The sequence below is a fragment of the Rhipicephalus microplus genome, chromosome 3, assembly GCF_043290135.1.
Source record: "Rhipicephalus microplus isolate Deutch F79 chromosome 3, USDA_Rmic, whole genome shotgun sequence".
NCBI lineage: Eukaryota > Metazoa > Arthropoda > Arachnida > Ixodida > Ixodidae > Rhipicephalus > Rhipicephalus microplus.
Window position 1 is genome coordinate 204071404 of NC_134702.1, and position 14187 is coordinate 204085590.

Below are 14187 nucleotides of genomic sequence, written 5' to 3' on the forward strand. Positions count from 1 at the left end.
CTGAGATTTAAATTATCAAATTGTGCTTTGTATATAGGTAGATTAGTTTCTCAGTCTGTCTTGGGCAGCAAAGGAGGACAAATTAATAAGACGTGTTGAAGATTCCTATTATTACTAATGTTATTGCAGACTACAGACTACCTCATTGCCTGCTACAAGTATGGCTCCTTCGCAAAAGTGAGTAGAGTTGGACATCTGGCCTCTTGCTAATGTGTTTACACATGTGTTGCGACTTGAAACTTGTTCATTGCATGCATTGCACCCTCTTGAATGCAGTGTTGGAGAGAATTCATTAAAAAAAATTGTAGGACCCTAAACCTTTGCCTTTAGGAGTTGAACGCGATAGCAACATCCTGTTCCTAGTGCGTATTTGGAACACTTAGTGCATGAAACCTTTTCGAATTTGCTATGCACTGGCTATACGTGGTCTCAAGGGAATATGGGAAGTAGTGTGTGTGCCTTTTGTAGTGGGGTACCGGCTTTCAACCACGTAGCCATTATGATAATCACATGTTCTGACATCTGTTGGCAATGGACGCTTGTGCCACGCATTATTACTGCAATATTTCATGTTGCATTGTGAAGAATGTATACAAGATGCATGTGTTTGTGAAGCATAAAAGCTACTTCCACTGCATTTCTAAGCAGAGGAAGTTTTTTCACTGTTTTCACAAGCAGAGGCGTGGCCGTGTGGTAGAACATCCGCTTGCTAAGCAAACGACCTGGGTTCAATCCCCATTCAGACCCAAACAACCCCGGTTCGGTCTACACTCTGCTCCAGTATTTTTATCATTTATTTATTTTATTTGCATCGTTCTCGATTTTTCGGTCACTCATAAGATGATTTTTCGCTCGTAACCAACAATGCCAACATCGACACCAAAATTTCTGTGAAACGGGTTAAAGAAACAGTCTTGTAATAGAAAATTAACCAAGCTTTCAACTTTTGGTGTTCACTAAACTTCAGCAATCATTACATTACTGTCATCAGGAAGTTAATAGTTGTTGATAGCAAACAAATTATTCTCTTTTTATAAATGATCCTTAAACTGGATAATGTGTTGCATGCTGGTCATAATGTATGTAATAAAGGCATTCCTATTACAAATTCATTAAAAATTGAAAATCAGCATAATCCCGGGACTTTGTTGCTTTAATTTAATGAAGGACCAACCTCAAGGAATGAATTTCTGGCATCTGAGTGGCAAAGTTCGTATGGCCGCTGGAGTACAAACTTCAGATTCACACTACCGATCCACTAGTTTAGTATATTTTAACCTGCTGTAAGAAGCGTTGAGCGCGCAGCAACCTGCCCCAACCAATCAGGAGGCACCATTTCTGGCCACTGCCTGCGGAAATCAATGGCATTGGCACACTTTTTTTCCCTGATAACATTTTATTTTCATGAAGTGAACATTCAAGCTGATTGGTCTGTACGGACACCCCCCACATTATGTTAGCACAATGAACTGCGCACATTGGCAGCAGCACAGCGCTGTTTGCCACTAGATCGTCGTATAAGGGTTGGTGCAGGAAAAACGAGGTGGCACAGCTCGGCACATTTCTAATGCCCAAACTCTATCACTGTGCCTTGCTCTATAAGAGTTGGCTCTTACAGGTGCAACACCTCAAAGCTCTGAGCACGAAGATTTGAATATGGAATGTGGGCATTGCCTTTCAGATTCAGGAGATGATGAGGTTTCGTGAGCGGCTGAACAACTCTCTCCACTTCGCTCTGCTGACTGCCGAAAAGATGATCTTGGAGCTGCTGCTTGAGGCTAAGAGGTGAGAGTGCACGGTAGTGCATGTTATTCCTCTCATTAGTGGCAGCTGAATGTCACATTGCTCGAAGAGAAACCTTAGTGTCTGGACAAACAAGCATAGGTGCCGAGCCCCCTGAATCTTTAGTGAAGCTTACTTATTAGAGCTTGCTCTGCTGTTTTATAAGTTAGGCATGACGTCTAGAATTTTTTCCTGGCACACTTATGGTGGGAAACTTTCTGATCTGTGCTCTGATTAGGCAATTGGCGTTGTCCTACAAACTCTGCAGAATTAAAGACAAGAGTGCCACACCTGTGCCAATTTGATACGATTCCCCATTTTTGTGCCGAGCTGAGCCAAAACCATAAAATTTGCTGAAATTGAACCACGCTGTGCCAAAATGCCTGACCAGCTTAAACATTTTCTCAGTTGGGTTGATTTCAGCAAGAAATGTAGCTTGTGTCATCAATCAGTCTAGAGATCCAAGCACGCAGACCCTAACCCACGGTATAAGATTGTGAAACGTGATCAACCTGATAAAGTAACAACGTCGTGTACCCATCGGTCGGCTGACCATAGCGGATGCTCTATGAGTAGGACGACATAATTTCAAGACAAAAATGCGTTGCTGTACCAGAGTCCCTAGTTGGCAATTGCATCTATGGCATGTCAGGAACTATTGCGGGAAGCAGATGTTGGGTTTCACTGTACGCTTACAAACTTTATGGGCTGCAAATGCCGCAGTTGCCAGCAACCACGTTGGTTGCCATGGTAACGGCACATACGATAAATATCCGGTGCCATCGCCAGGCCAACGGGTGCGTGCCGTTACTTTACCTAGTCAAATGCACCTTAAGAGCGAGCAGAGTTGTGCCCTGAAACCTAACCTTGTCATGTAAAAAAAGAGGGGCAAGGGGGGGGTAGGGGGATTGGCAGGGTTGTAGGGGTTCAAAAATTTTTTTGGCCTTGTTCCAACCTGTGCAAAAGGTCGCATAAGCCACTTTCGCTGCAGCACACTGGGGTCCCGTAGAAATGCGTTTCAAGATTCGAAAAGGACTTTTAGCATTAGACGGAACATAGCACAGTTTGGTCAACATGTGTGTGCACCACGTAATTGGAAGTACTAATATGATTGCTGCCATTCAAAACTGTTACTGGATATCATTTAGAGCAGTGTATGATATTTTTGCAGCCCCCAAAAAATGAAACAAGAATGTACACCAGTTTGTTTTGCATTTTTCACCACCTCTACTCCTCAGTTTTAGAAATCTCCCGAATCTCAAGGTCGCCAGCTTGACAGATCCACATCCGTTTCTTCAGAGCCCGTCAAAAGAATCGACAGGTGTAGCGAATATTAATGTGGACTTTTCATTGTTTGCTGAATGGGGCGGCTCAAATTATTACTTTAATTGAAAGAGCAGTGTTCATATTCACTCGCCACAATTTAGGAGAGGCTGAATGGTTTGCACTTTTTTTTAATGTAGCCTTTTTTTTTTCATACTGCTCTATATTCGGATTTCAGTGCTTCAAAAGTAACACCTTGCTGCTCCGAAAATTGCTCCAAATTTTATTTCGTCTGTTGCACTACTGCAAATTGATAAGAACATAGGCTAAGGGAGTTAATCGATATCCATGACCCAGAGGAGTTTTTCGTTCCTGCAATGCCCGTCCAGGGCCTGCTAGCAAACATTCACACTGCTGTCTTTGGTAACATTGTTTTTTTTCCCCCATCTTTATTTGTCATACCATGCAGCCAAGAAACCCTGAAGCAGACGCTCGCGGGCATGGAAATTGATCCAGTAAATGGTATGTTTTTTTGCACGCTTGCATGGGTTGTCTCGTGTTGCTGTCAGTCCATTGCCTTGTACGGTGTTGTTGCTGCATGCGAAGCCCATTTTAACTCCTTGTCCAGACAGGCAAAAAAAAAATTTTACTCGTATAGCTACTGTCTGCATATGCCATCACTTCATTGTTTTGTTGTGCACTACATGAAACCTGTGCAAGCTAACTACACTTCTGCAATCTCTGCTGCAGATAAGACAGAGTGGAGCGCGCTGACCGACAACCGGGACGTTAGGATTTTCCGAGAATGGGGCGCCACTCGAAGGTCAGTCTCTCTGAAGTCTTGTGTTATTCAGTTGTGCAGATTTAGACTTCTCTTATGAGCTGATTCAAGCTCAAATGAAATATTCCACTTTATAAAAGGCAAATCTAAATTTTACTTCTGACTGCTGACAAAAGTGGTCTCCATGGATTTTAGCCATAATATAGATTTGAACTATTTTTGTACCAGCCATAAACTACAAATGACAGCCTGTTTGTCTCATCATTATCTTTTTTGTTATTTTTTGTTATTGTTTTGATCTCTTTTGTTTCTGTATCATCTGTGCAAACAATAATGGCATAGCCATAGTCGTGCACCTGTGAGTACTGGATGTTTTACATCTAGTTAGTTTTCCTACCATTCACTGATTTTTTGTGAACCCATGCAATATCTGACCAGACACGCTTTTTCATATTTGAAAAATTAGTAGGGCGCATTGCGAGAACTTTCTTGAAACGTGTTCAAGTTTAAGTTCACCGGTTATTATTATTCTCTTTTTATTTCACAATCCTTTTGAGGGTTGCAAAGTTTTAATGTACTATTAAGTTAGTATTACCTCCATTCCTTTGACACCAGTTGCTGTTTTCTTTCTTGCTGCATATGGTGTTTTGTCATTTCAGCTATTAAAGTTAACTGTTGTTGTAAGGAAGTCTGCTACAGTGAATTAGTGGCTACGATGCTCGTCTGCTGACCAGAACTTTGCTGGTTCGATCCTAGTTGCAGTGGTCGCTTATTAATGAATGCAAAATGGTGGAGGCTTGAGTGCTGTGCTATGTCGGAGCACTTAAGGGATACCAGTTGGTCAAAATTTCCAAAGTTCTACACTGTGGAATTTCTCACAATTATACTGTTTAGAGACATAAAACCCCATATATTATTCTTTTAACTATTGTTGTTATAAATGCACTTACAAAAGGATTGTTCCAGTAAATCTCCCTGTGTTCAGCCAGCAACCTTGGTTTGATAATACATTGGAATCTTGGTAAACAGGAATTACAGAAGTACATTCTTTGAGTTTGGTTGGTTTTTTATTTTGGTGCTGCACCCATCTATGTATTTCAAAAAAAATTAAACTCCTGTCGAACGAAGCATATTTCCCAGTCCCTTCAAGTTCTGTCTCTATGAGATTCCACTGCACGGTAATCATTTCACTTTTTGGCATTTTATGTCTTGTTATTGTAGCACTCTCTCACATCCACCACTTTTTTTTTTTCCTTAGAAAACTGCTGGACGAATACCTGGAGCGGACGCGACAGGAAGAGGCAAGTGTGCTTTTCTGTTTTTTTTTTATAAGAACTCAGGAAAAAGGTTAAAAGCCTTCATAATTTGTCTTCATGCAGACCATTTCTCTTGCTGTTTAGTTAAAAAAAGAACACGAGTTGTCACTGCTACTATTCCTGTGGCTATTACCTCTTTAATGCTTGAAATAATAATTAAACAGCAGAGCAAAATAAATATTGTTTTCATTTGCCAGCTTTAATTACCAACTTTTCAAAGATTCCGCAGTAAATTATTTAAAATGCAACTTTAATGCATACTTTTGCGTATGTCGCGAGGTCTCCAAATGCCACAGAAGCAAAGACCTTGCAACAAAAAACGTACTTCAGAACTATGTAAAATGTTGTGTGCCACCTCCCGAGTGCGTACAGAACAAGTAAACAAAATTATTGAATATAGAACTTGTGTCTCTAAGGTGAGAAAAAACAAAGAAGCCAGAGCTGTTGGACGTGCTTCACTCTTTCCGCAATCAGCTCCGGAACAATTGGTTTTAGCTTTTAATGTTTTAGACGAGACAGCACTAGATTTTTTATGAAAGCTACATGCCCCATGAGTACTTGACAGCTGGCATTAAAGATGGCACGCATTTCGTGACTCAGTTACTCGAAGTTTTTTCTCTATGTCGCGAATTCGCAACATCCGGCAGTAAAGGTTCTGGCTTTTGCTACATCACAGAACACTACACGGGCTGCACTAGCTCTCAAACCGCATGATGTAAACAAGGAGCCGCAAATTCAACATGGTGGCAAAAGAGCCTGCGGTGGCTGGTGTCAGCGTAATCACGAACTACCGTCCAGCACGACAAAGCTCACGGCCTTGACAAGGATGCGTTCATCGAGAGCCTGGTTTGGATTACGATTGCTGCGGATACCAAAAGTAGAAAGTGCAGCAGCTGCAAGACTGCATGCCCTAACGGGCCTCACTTTTGCACTGCCGGCTGAATTCGCTGTCGCCACTGCCGATGCGTCCGCTCGTGTAGTTTCTGCTGGCGTATTTCTCGAAACAACATTTGTACGGGTGTAAACTTGCATGCATATCTAGAACTCGAAACGAATTTTAATGCTCAAGAAATGGGTCGTGTGGAATAAATTCTCAAGCGGCAAAGGTGTAGGCGTGTATAGGAGGGGCAGAACAAGTGTGAACATTTTCGATGGCCACGGATGCAGTTATGTGGCCACTCTGGTGTTATCACTTGAAATCTGTCGTGTGAATTCTTCAGAACCCATTTTTTTCCGTGTCGACATCGTGGCGTGTTTTCTCGGCCACTTAAAGCGAGTGCATTTCCAATAAGTTTTGCTGCTTTCCCTCCCTTTGATGTCAAATGTGAATGTGCTTTAAGCACCAGCAGCATCAGTGAGGGAACTGCCGCACTTTATCAAAAGGCAATAAAAGCAGGAAAGTTCCAAAGAACATCATGGACTTTCTTTCAGCAGGAAGTTTTTGACCCCAATCTTGTTCACCTTCATGATCAGCTTTAACTTGTTCTTGGTCCATACAAATTCAAGATGGTACAAATATTTTGCTTGCCCTCTTCCAATTCGTATCATCGAGATTCTACTGTAACACAGTACTAACCGGGGAACCCTCAGCAAAACTAAAATTTTATGCAAAAATTTAATTATCTGGTCCTGTTGACCCATGTCAGGTGGTAATGCAGTGGTGCGAAGCGAATGCATTTGAGTGCATTTTAAGTGTGCTGATTATGTGCCAGCCTGTGTGGTGTGAACAAATGTTAGCTCAGTATTTGTTGTTTCAGGATTCCAGTGCACCAACATTTTGTTGTGGAGAGATGAGAAATGCATTGAATCTTATGGGTGTTCGCCAGGGACAAGAAAATGTATCAGAGTTGCTCGATTTCATTATTGTGAGTTTCGACTGTGTTATGTGTGCTGACTGGCAAAAGATGCTGCTCTGAAGTATACGTTGATTATCCTAGCTCAGTCATTTGTTATTAAATCTACTTGAACATTCGGTGTGGCAGGTGGTGTGGCTGCGTGTGCGGAACCTGCTGCTTCGTCTGCTGGCCGCATCCCACCAGCTGAGCTCCCAGCAGCCATTCTCGCAGCCGCAGCAGACACCGTTGTCACCGGCAAGCGGCGACTGTGTGGGCAACGACCATGAGCGGCCTTTGGCCAATGGAGAACGGGCACCTGGTGCTGGTGGAATGGGTGGCCCGCTGGCCGTGGCCACCTCTCTCCTGGATTCGTTGCACGAGGCGGCGCTCAAAGCAGATGCCCTACCGCCGCACCCACAGGCTGGTTTCCTTAGTCTCTTCATCACTGTGCAACGCGCTGAAATTCTGCACGTAGGTAGGTTAGCTGGGGTAGCATACGGGCAACTGGACCCATGCCCATTCAGATACGAGGTTACCAAGTGTTCAGGCGTCTCTTGCTCCATCACTTTTTTTTTTGTGTCTGTATGCCTGGACTCAACATGTCAGCAATATTGAGTGAGATCCCAGTTATGAGCCTCTGTTTTACGGCAGCTTGGCCCAGTTCTGGCAAAAAACAACCCTGGTGGTCTATTAGATATGGTACCCAAATCCTGACCTGAAGGTCACGGAATCGAATCCCTGGCATCGTGGACTCATTTTAAAAAATGCAAAAATTCCTCCACTCTGCTGTCCCTGACAAACACATTGTACTGAACAATGCTTGCTTCAGTTTTACGAAATCGGTGCATCAAGTATTTCCATTATCTTACGTCATTTTATGCCTGATTCATTCTATATAATCTGTGCAAAATGTGTATTGCTGTCAGTCATTACAGTGGGCCGGTATTAATAGTTATCACTGAAGATTGCGGTTCTTATTCAATAGACCATTTTCAAAATTGTAAAGTTAGCTTTTGTGCTATGCAGTTTGAACAACTATGGTGGCTTGTCATTTAGTGCAAATAGCCTGTTTAGGCGCGGTTCGCTTATGCAGTGGCCTGGAAAACGTTGAGTCATCTCTCTTGATATAAACACTCTTAAGGGGGGACGCGGCCTTTGAAAACCGAAAAATCGCGAAAAAGTCGATTTTTGGCAAACCACATATTCGGGCAGTATGTGTGGTAAACTACCTTTTCTGTAAATATCGTCTAATTCGTCGCGAAACCATTTGAAATAAAGTTTAGAACATGCCGCGGCGGCCCTCGAGCGGGGCGCGAGCGCTCAAAATACCCCAACTTGGCGTGATCGCAGTTTCTCGACCGCTCAACGGAGCGCCGCCATTTTCGTGTTGTTTTGTTTGTGAATTCTTGCTCTTTCTTTCCCCGCCACCTGCGTCGCTGGCGGCAGCGCAGGAGAGGAGCAAGCCGCTCATGATTGGAGGGCTCGCGAGAGCTTTCAAGTTTCCCGCGGCTGAGGCGCGCAGCTGGGATTGGGCGAAGCGCGCACTCCCCAAGGACGCGGGGGAGCCCGCGACTGCCATTGGCTGCTGCGCGCGATGACGTAGCGCTCTTGCGCATAATGCGGCCGATGCGGCCGCTCGTCTGCTGCTCCTCCGTCCGGCGTCTTTGTGTTCCGCTCGCTTCCGTGTATCGTTGCAGCCGTTCACATACTCTCCACGTTTCAACTGTCTTCGAAACGATTTTCAACCGTCTTTACGAAACGATTTTCAAACGTCTATACGAGACCGTTGTTGTGTTCGCTCACGATGCGCCCAACGAAAAAGAAGACGCTACAATCGTTCGGTGCAAGGAAGCGAGCTATGAAGCTTGTCCGCGCGGCGAGGCTCTCCGCTCGCACGTGCGCCGACGGTACCTGTGGGGCAGCTTCTGCTTCATCTACGCAAGAGAGTGGTCGCATCGACGCGCTTAGCAACGGGACTCCTGCTCCGCCGGTTCAAGAATTTGTCGTTACAAGTGCGCCTGGTGTCTCGTGCTCATCGACAGTGGCTTCCGCATCTTCTCTTTCATCGGCCTCGAGTGCGATCGCATCGTCAACTGTGCATTTGCGAACAAGTTTGCTGACGTGCGAGGAGAAAGAGGCGGCGGATCAACAACGCGCTGCTGTGCAAAGAGAACTTGGCGCTATGCCAGCGACGGAGCGGAAATTTCAGGCAATGGAGCGCGATCATGAAGCTGCCACCACTACAAGTGAAGGCGAAAAATTTTTCCTTGTGCAAATGGATGCCCTAGACGACCTGCAATCTTGGACCCCGTGCCACCGGTGCACCGCGATTGGGATGAAGGTATGAGGAGGCACCCAACTTGGACTTGCTGCAAAGCTTGAGCTAGTATGCTTGCATTGTGGAGTAGTTTCAAGCTCATGGAGTTCATCTCGTCAGGATGACACAAAGGCCTTTGATGTGAATGTAAGAGCCATTATGGCAACAAAACAAATAGGCAAGGGACAAACAGCTCTCAACGACTTTTGGGCAGCGATGAACGTGTCCCATCGTGGCCTCCATCACAAGACCTTTCAGAAGCACCTGAAGAAATTCAGGGAACCGCAGACACAATGCATAGAAAATTTCTGTGCAGAATCTGCTTCTGCTGTAAAAGCCACTTACAAAGAAATGGATCATTATTTCACCAGGGATATAACAGTTTGTTATGATGGAACATGGCACAAGCGTGGGCACACATCCCATATTGGTGTCGGGGCAATTATCGAATACCATGCGGGCCTTATCTTGGACGCCGTTGTTCTGTCTAATCAGTGCCTTGGTTGCCAAGTAGGGCCAAAGCCTGGAGACGCTGACTATGCATGCTGGCTGGAGAATCATGTGTGCCAGAAAAACACCGACTCTAAATCGGGGAGAATGGAGGTTGAGGCAGCTATCATCCTCTTTTCACGCTCACTGTCGAAGCACAACCTCCGTTACACAACACTCATGTGTCTGATGGAGATAGTACCACCTTCTCTGCCCTTGTACAAGAAAATGTTTATGGACTGGTCCCCATTTCAAAAGAGGAATGCCTGAATCACGTTCAGAAGAGGATGGGGACTGCACTTCGCAACCTTGTGCAGAAAAGTGACAAGGCTTTGGGAGGGAAGGGCAGGCTGACAAAGGCCCTCATAGACAAGTTGACAGATTATTATGGCTGGGCCCTACGGAACGATTCCGATGATGTGGCTGCAATGCGGCGGGCAGTGATGGCATCGTACCACCATGTGACGTCGACGGATGAGGAGCCGCACCCAGAGGGTGCAGTCTCCTGTGTCGTCACTATGCCAGCAAGATTACCGGTGTTCCACCTCCGAAGCATTCGTACAAGCTGCCACGCTATGTTGCAGATGCACTTCTACCCATTTATGAGAGGCTCTCACAGGCTTCTCTTCTGCAACGCTGCCTGGGAGCAAAGACTCAGAATGCATCAGAGTCCTTTCACTCTGTGCTGTGGTCCCTCATGCCCAAAGAGCAGCATGCGTCACTGATTGCTGTGGAGACAGCACTGCATGATGCAGTGCTAAGATACAATGCTGGCTGCTACAGGGCCACCCAAGAGCTAGCTTCATCAATGGGGCTAACACCTGGCCACCTGGCCATTCAACGGGCAGCCGAGAAAGATTCTCTGCGCTTGAAAAAGGCTAAGAAGCGATCCCTAGAGAAGATGGAAAGGCGGCAAAGAAAGAGAGTGCCAAAGGACACCTCCAGTTACGCTGCAGGTTCATTTTAGAACTGCCTATGTGCTCAAAACTTTCAAACGTCGTTTTCTCAAAATGACTTTTTTGGCTAGTGAGGCTGCTTATTCCAGCCATATCTCTGGAACCACTCATTGGATTTCCATAAGTCTTTTTTTATTATGTACATGAATAAATTTCTGAGGGGGTGACAAGCCCATTTTCTCAATATATTGTGTGTGTTATTTATTATATTTAATCAAAATTTGATTGATAATATCCTAATCACGAACACAAAGTTTGGTGGTCTGCTAAAACTTTTCAGCAAGGAAATTCGAAAAAAGGGCTCTGTTACCCCCTGGAGTATCAATCTGGGAATCATCATAGTTAATTTCACAGTTCCAGAACCTTTTGAATGTTCTCCAGGCCTGGAATAAGAGAACCATGTGCACTACCCTGATATTCTGCTGTAACTTGAAAACCAGTGAACATAACTTGATGAAATTTTGTAGTTCTTCTAATGCTTTTGCTATAAGTCTATCCTGAAATTTTCATTAAGATATCTCAATAAACAAAAAAGTTGGTATCCGATGGTAGCCTCCCCCTTTAATAGACAAGCTTCAGCACATTCAACAGATTCATTCAAGCAGATTCACTAAGCCCCATCTTGTGTGGACTGTGCAGCCCTACCCGGTGCTGTGTCCTCAGCCTGGCCGCTTGGGTGCCTTTCTGTCGGGTGGCTGCTTGCAGGTGCTGCTTGCTGCCTTCAAGTGGATTGTGGATCTATGCAAAGGCTTCGAAGGTATGAAGGGCCTAGATGGTTGCAATCCTGCACTCTACTCATTGCTGGGATTGTAAGCAAAGACAGGGGTACCTCGGATCACTTCAAAAATGTTTGAGCAAAGTGGCTAGCTGGTGTTTTGAAGATGATAGACTTGACATTTGCTGAACCCCAGCCATCTTGAACTGGTGGCTGCGTTCATACTTGTGAACATTGTCAATCAAAAAGCTGTATTACCCATATCTGAGGTACAACATCAATATGTAAGTATCAGATGGTGTGTTCCTTTAGTAGAAGATGCGTGGATACACAATTTCAAAGACCCTAGTGTTTCTGAGGCTGTGCTAAAAATGCGACTCCATGCACAAAAGAAGGCCGGCTGAAAACTATCGCTTTTCGACGACATTTACATTGAGGCGCGCAAATATGTGACCAATTTTTTTTCTTACTTTTGTGTCCATTGGGGGCAAACAACTTTTATAATAATTTGTGCCTGCTTGCTTATGCCAGCTACACGTGTTCGAATAATGGTAGCATTGGTCATACGGCCAACTGCTGATTTTTCGAGCATGCTTGTAAGACTTCCGTGGCACCACCAGAAACTCTGTAGAGTCGATGTATCTGAAATTATGAATGCTAAACTTCTTTAAAGTCCAACTTTTTGGACACTTCTCGCAAATTTTAAGTCCTAAATGGCATTAAGTGATGCCATCATCACAGCCGTGTTAAATACTTCGCTGAATCGATCCAGTGCCTTTGTATGTTAATCCACTTGTGTCCATAACGAATCTTGAAAAAACAGCTTTTCAGCAATGCAATGCTGTTATGCGGTAAAGCAAACCGAGAATCCATAGTGGCTACTAGTATTACACGAATTTGGTCAATGCCTTTACGAATTATCACTGCAAGTGCACTAATTCTTGGTGGTCACAGACAGAAAACATGCCAGTATGATAAGCATCTACCAACCCAACTGCTCAGGAATGCATGTGGCCTAGCGCACTTATGGGTGCAGTTTTTATTCATTGTTAGTTCTTTGTATGGCATCATTTGAGGAATTCGGAGCAACCCACTATCACTGTGCATGTGTGCAATTAATAACGCAGTGGGCATGACGAATGTTCTCACGGCAAATGCATAATCATGGGGCAGTAAACACTCCAGCAGTTATACCGTATATACTCGTGTAAGGGCCGCCCTCGTGTAAGGGCCGCACCCCAACTTTGAAAGCGGATATTTCGAAAAAAAAAAAAAACAAAAGTTCAAAATGTCCCGCCAGAAAAGTGTAGTTAGTTCATTTACAGCCAGATGGCGCTGCACGCTTTTCCGCTTTTATTCTACCATGACCTACTACACTCCTGACCTGTTCAGATAGCGGGGTTCCTATGGGAGCGCGTGTCCCCGCTCTCGTTCAATCGCTCGCCGTAGGTGGCGCTACCTATAACCTGTTCGTCTGTTTCTTTACGGTTGTTTTGTAGGCGCTGGTATAAGAATGCCTGCATTCTGCAGTGAACTGGCGGCATATATGTGACTATTTCTTCCCATACATTGCTGGTTAAGCAAGGTGTTCAGAGCGCTTGAGTATTTATAGCACACTGGTTGACAAACGTGGGAACCCGTAGATTTACACGATGTAGGGCAGCCTATGCGTGGTCGCGTGCATTTTATTGCAAAAAAATTCTGAATGTCTTTTAGTATTATTATTTCTGAATAATTCTAAATTTTGGATCATAAATACGCACTACGAGTGCTTTGTTGGTCAAAATTTGACCACAAAGAGTGAAGATGACGTCAGCGAGCAGGTGCTGCCTAGCGCCACGCCGCTCGTAGGTTACGGCCCTAGCGGCAGAAGGTATGAACTAGAACGTGGGCGCTGGAAGAGGTGCTCTCTGGGCAGGTCAGGAGTGTAGTAGGTCATGTATTCTACTTCCGCCGACGCGCCGACCACGCTGTTGACAGCGCGCCGCCATATTTGCCTTGTGCGGCCTCTTTGTTGGCATCGTTCCTAGCATCGTGTCGATACGTTGGCAGCGCGACTTCAGATCGGTGTCGTCGGTGTCACTTTGTTGGTTGTAGTGAACCCTGCAGAAGCCAGCGCACGTGACGGACGATGGGCCGGCATCTGAGATCATTCACTGCAGCATTTAAGCTGCAAGTGATTGACTATGCCGAGGAGCACGGGAAGCGGGAAGCTGGACGAAAGTACGACGTCGATGAGAAGCGCGTGCGTTACTGGATGAATCAGAAAGATGCCCTCGCCGCTACTAACAGGAGCCGAAAGGCGTTTCGCGGGAAAAAGTGCAAGTACCCGCAACTCGAAAGCGAGCTCGTCAACTACGTCGTCGACACACGAAGGGACGGCTACGCCGTATCGACTGACATGATACGCGTCAAAGCCCTCAGCATCGCTCGCCACATGGAAATACCCCCGGCACAATTCAAGGCAAGTCGGGGCTGGGCTACGCGGTTTATGAACCGTAACCAGCTTTCTATTCGGCGCCGAACGACGATTTGCCAAAAACTGCCGCGCGAGTACGAAGACCACGTCATTAAGTTTCATCGCTTCGTGAATGCTCTCAGGAGGGAGCATGAATACGACCTGTCCCAAATTGGGAATGCGGACCAGACACCTGTGTGGTTCGATGCACCGGAAAGCACCACAGTGGATTTAAAAGGTGCGAAAAGTGTGTCTGTGCGCACGACTGGTGCAGA

The 14187-nt window shown here is 45.2% G+C and overlaps 1 protein-coding gene across 1 annotated transcript in view; it reads left to right on the forward strand.

The window, feature by feature from the left end:
- The window catches only part of LOC142803104 (N-alpha-acetyltransferase 25, NatB auxiliary subunit-like), a 95248-nt gene that overhangs the window by 60824 nt on the left and 20237 nt on the right, over positions 1 to 14187 (forward strand). The window contains exons 16-23 of the mRNA XM_075888209.1: positions 130 to 177; positions 1682 to 1785; positions 3515 to 3567; positions 3796 to 3868; positions 5085 to 5127; positions 7125 to 7578; positions 9266 to 9318; positions 11292 to 11496. Coding sequence (XP_075744324.1) covers positions 130 to 177; positions 1682 to 1785; positions 3515 to 3567; positions 3796 to 3868; positions 5085 to 5127; positions 7125 to 7578; positions 9266 to 9318; positions 11292 to 11496 — 1033 coding nt within the window. The remainder of the gene's footprint in view (positions 1 to 129; positions 178 to 1681; positions 1786 to 3514; positions 3568 to 3795; positions 3869 to 5084; positions 5128 to 7124; positions 7579 to 9265; positions 9319 to 11291; positions 11497 to 14187) is intronic.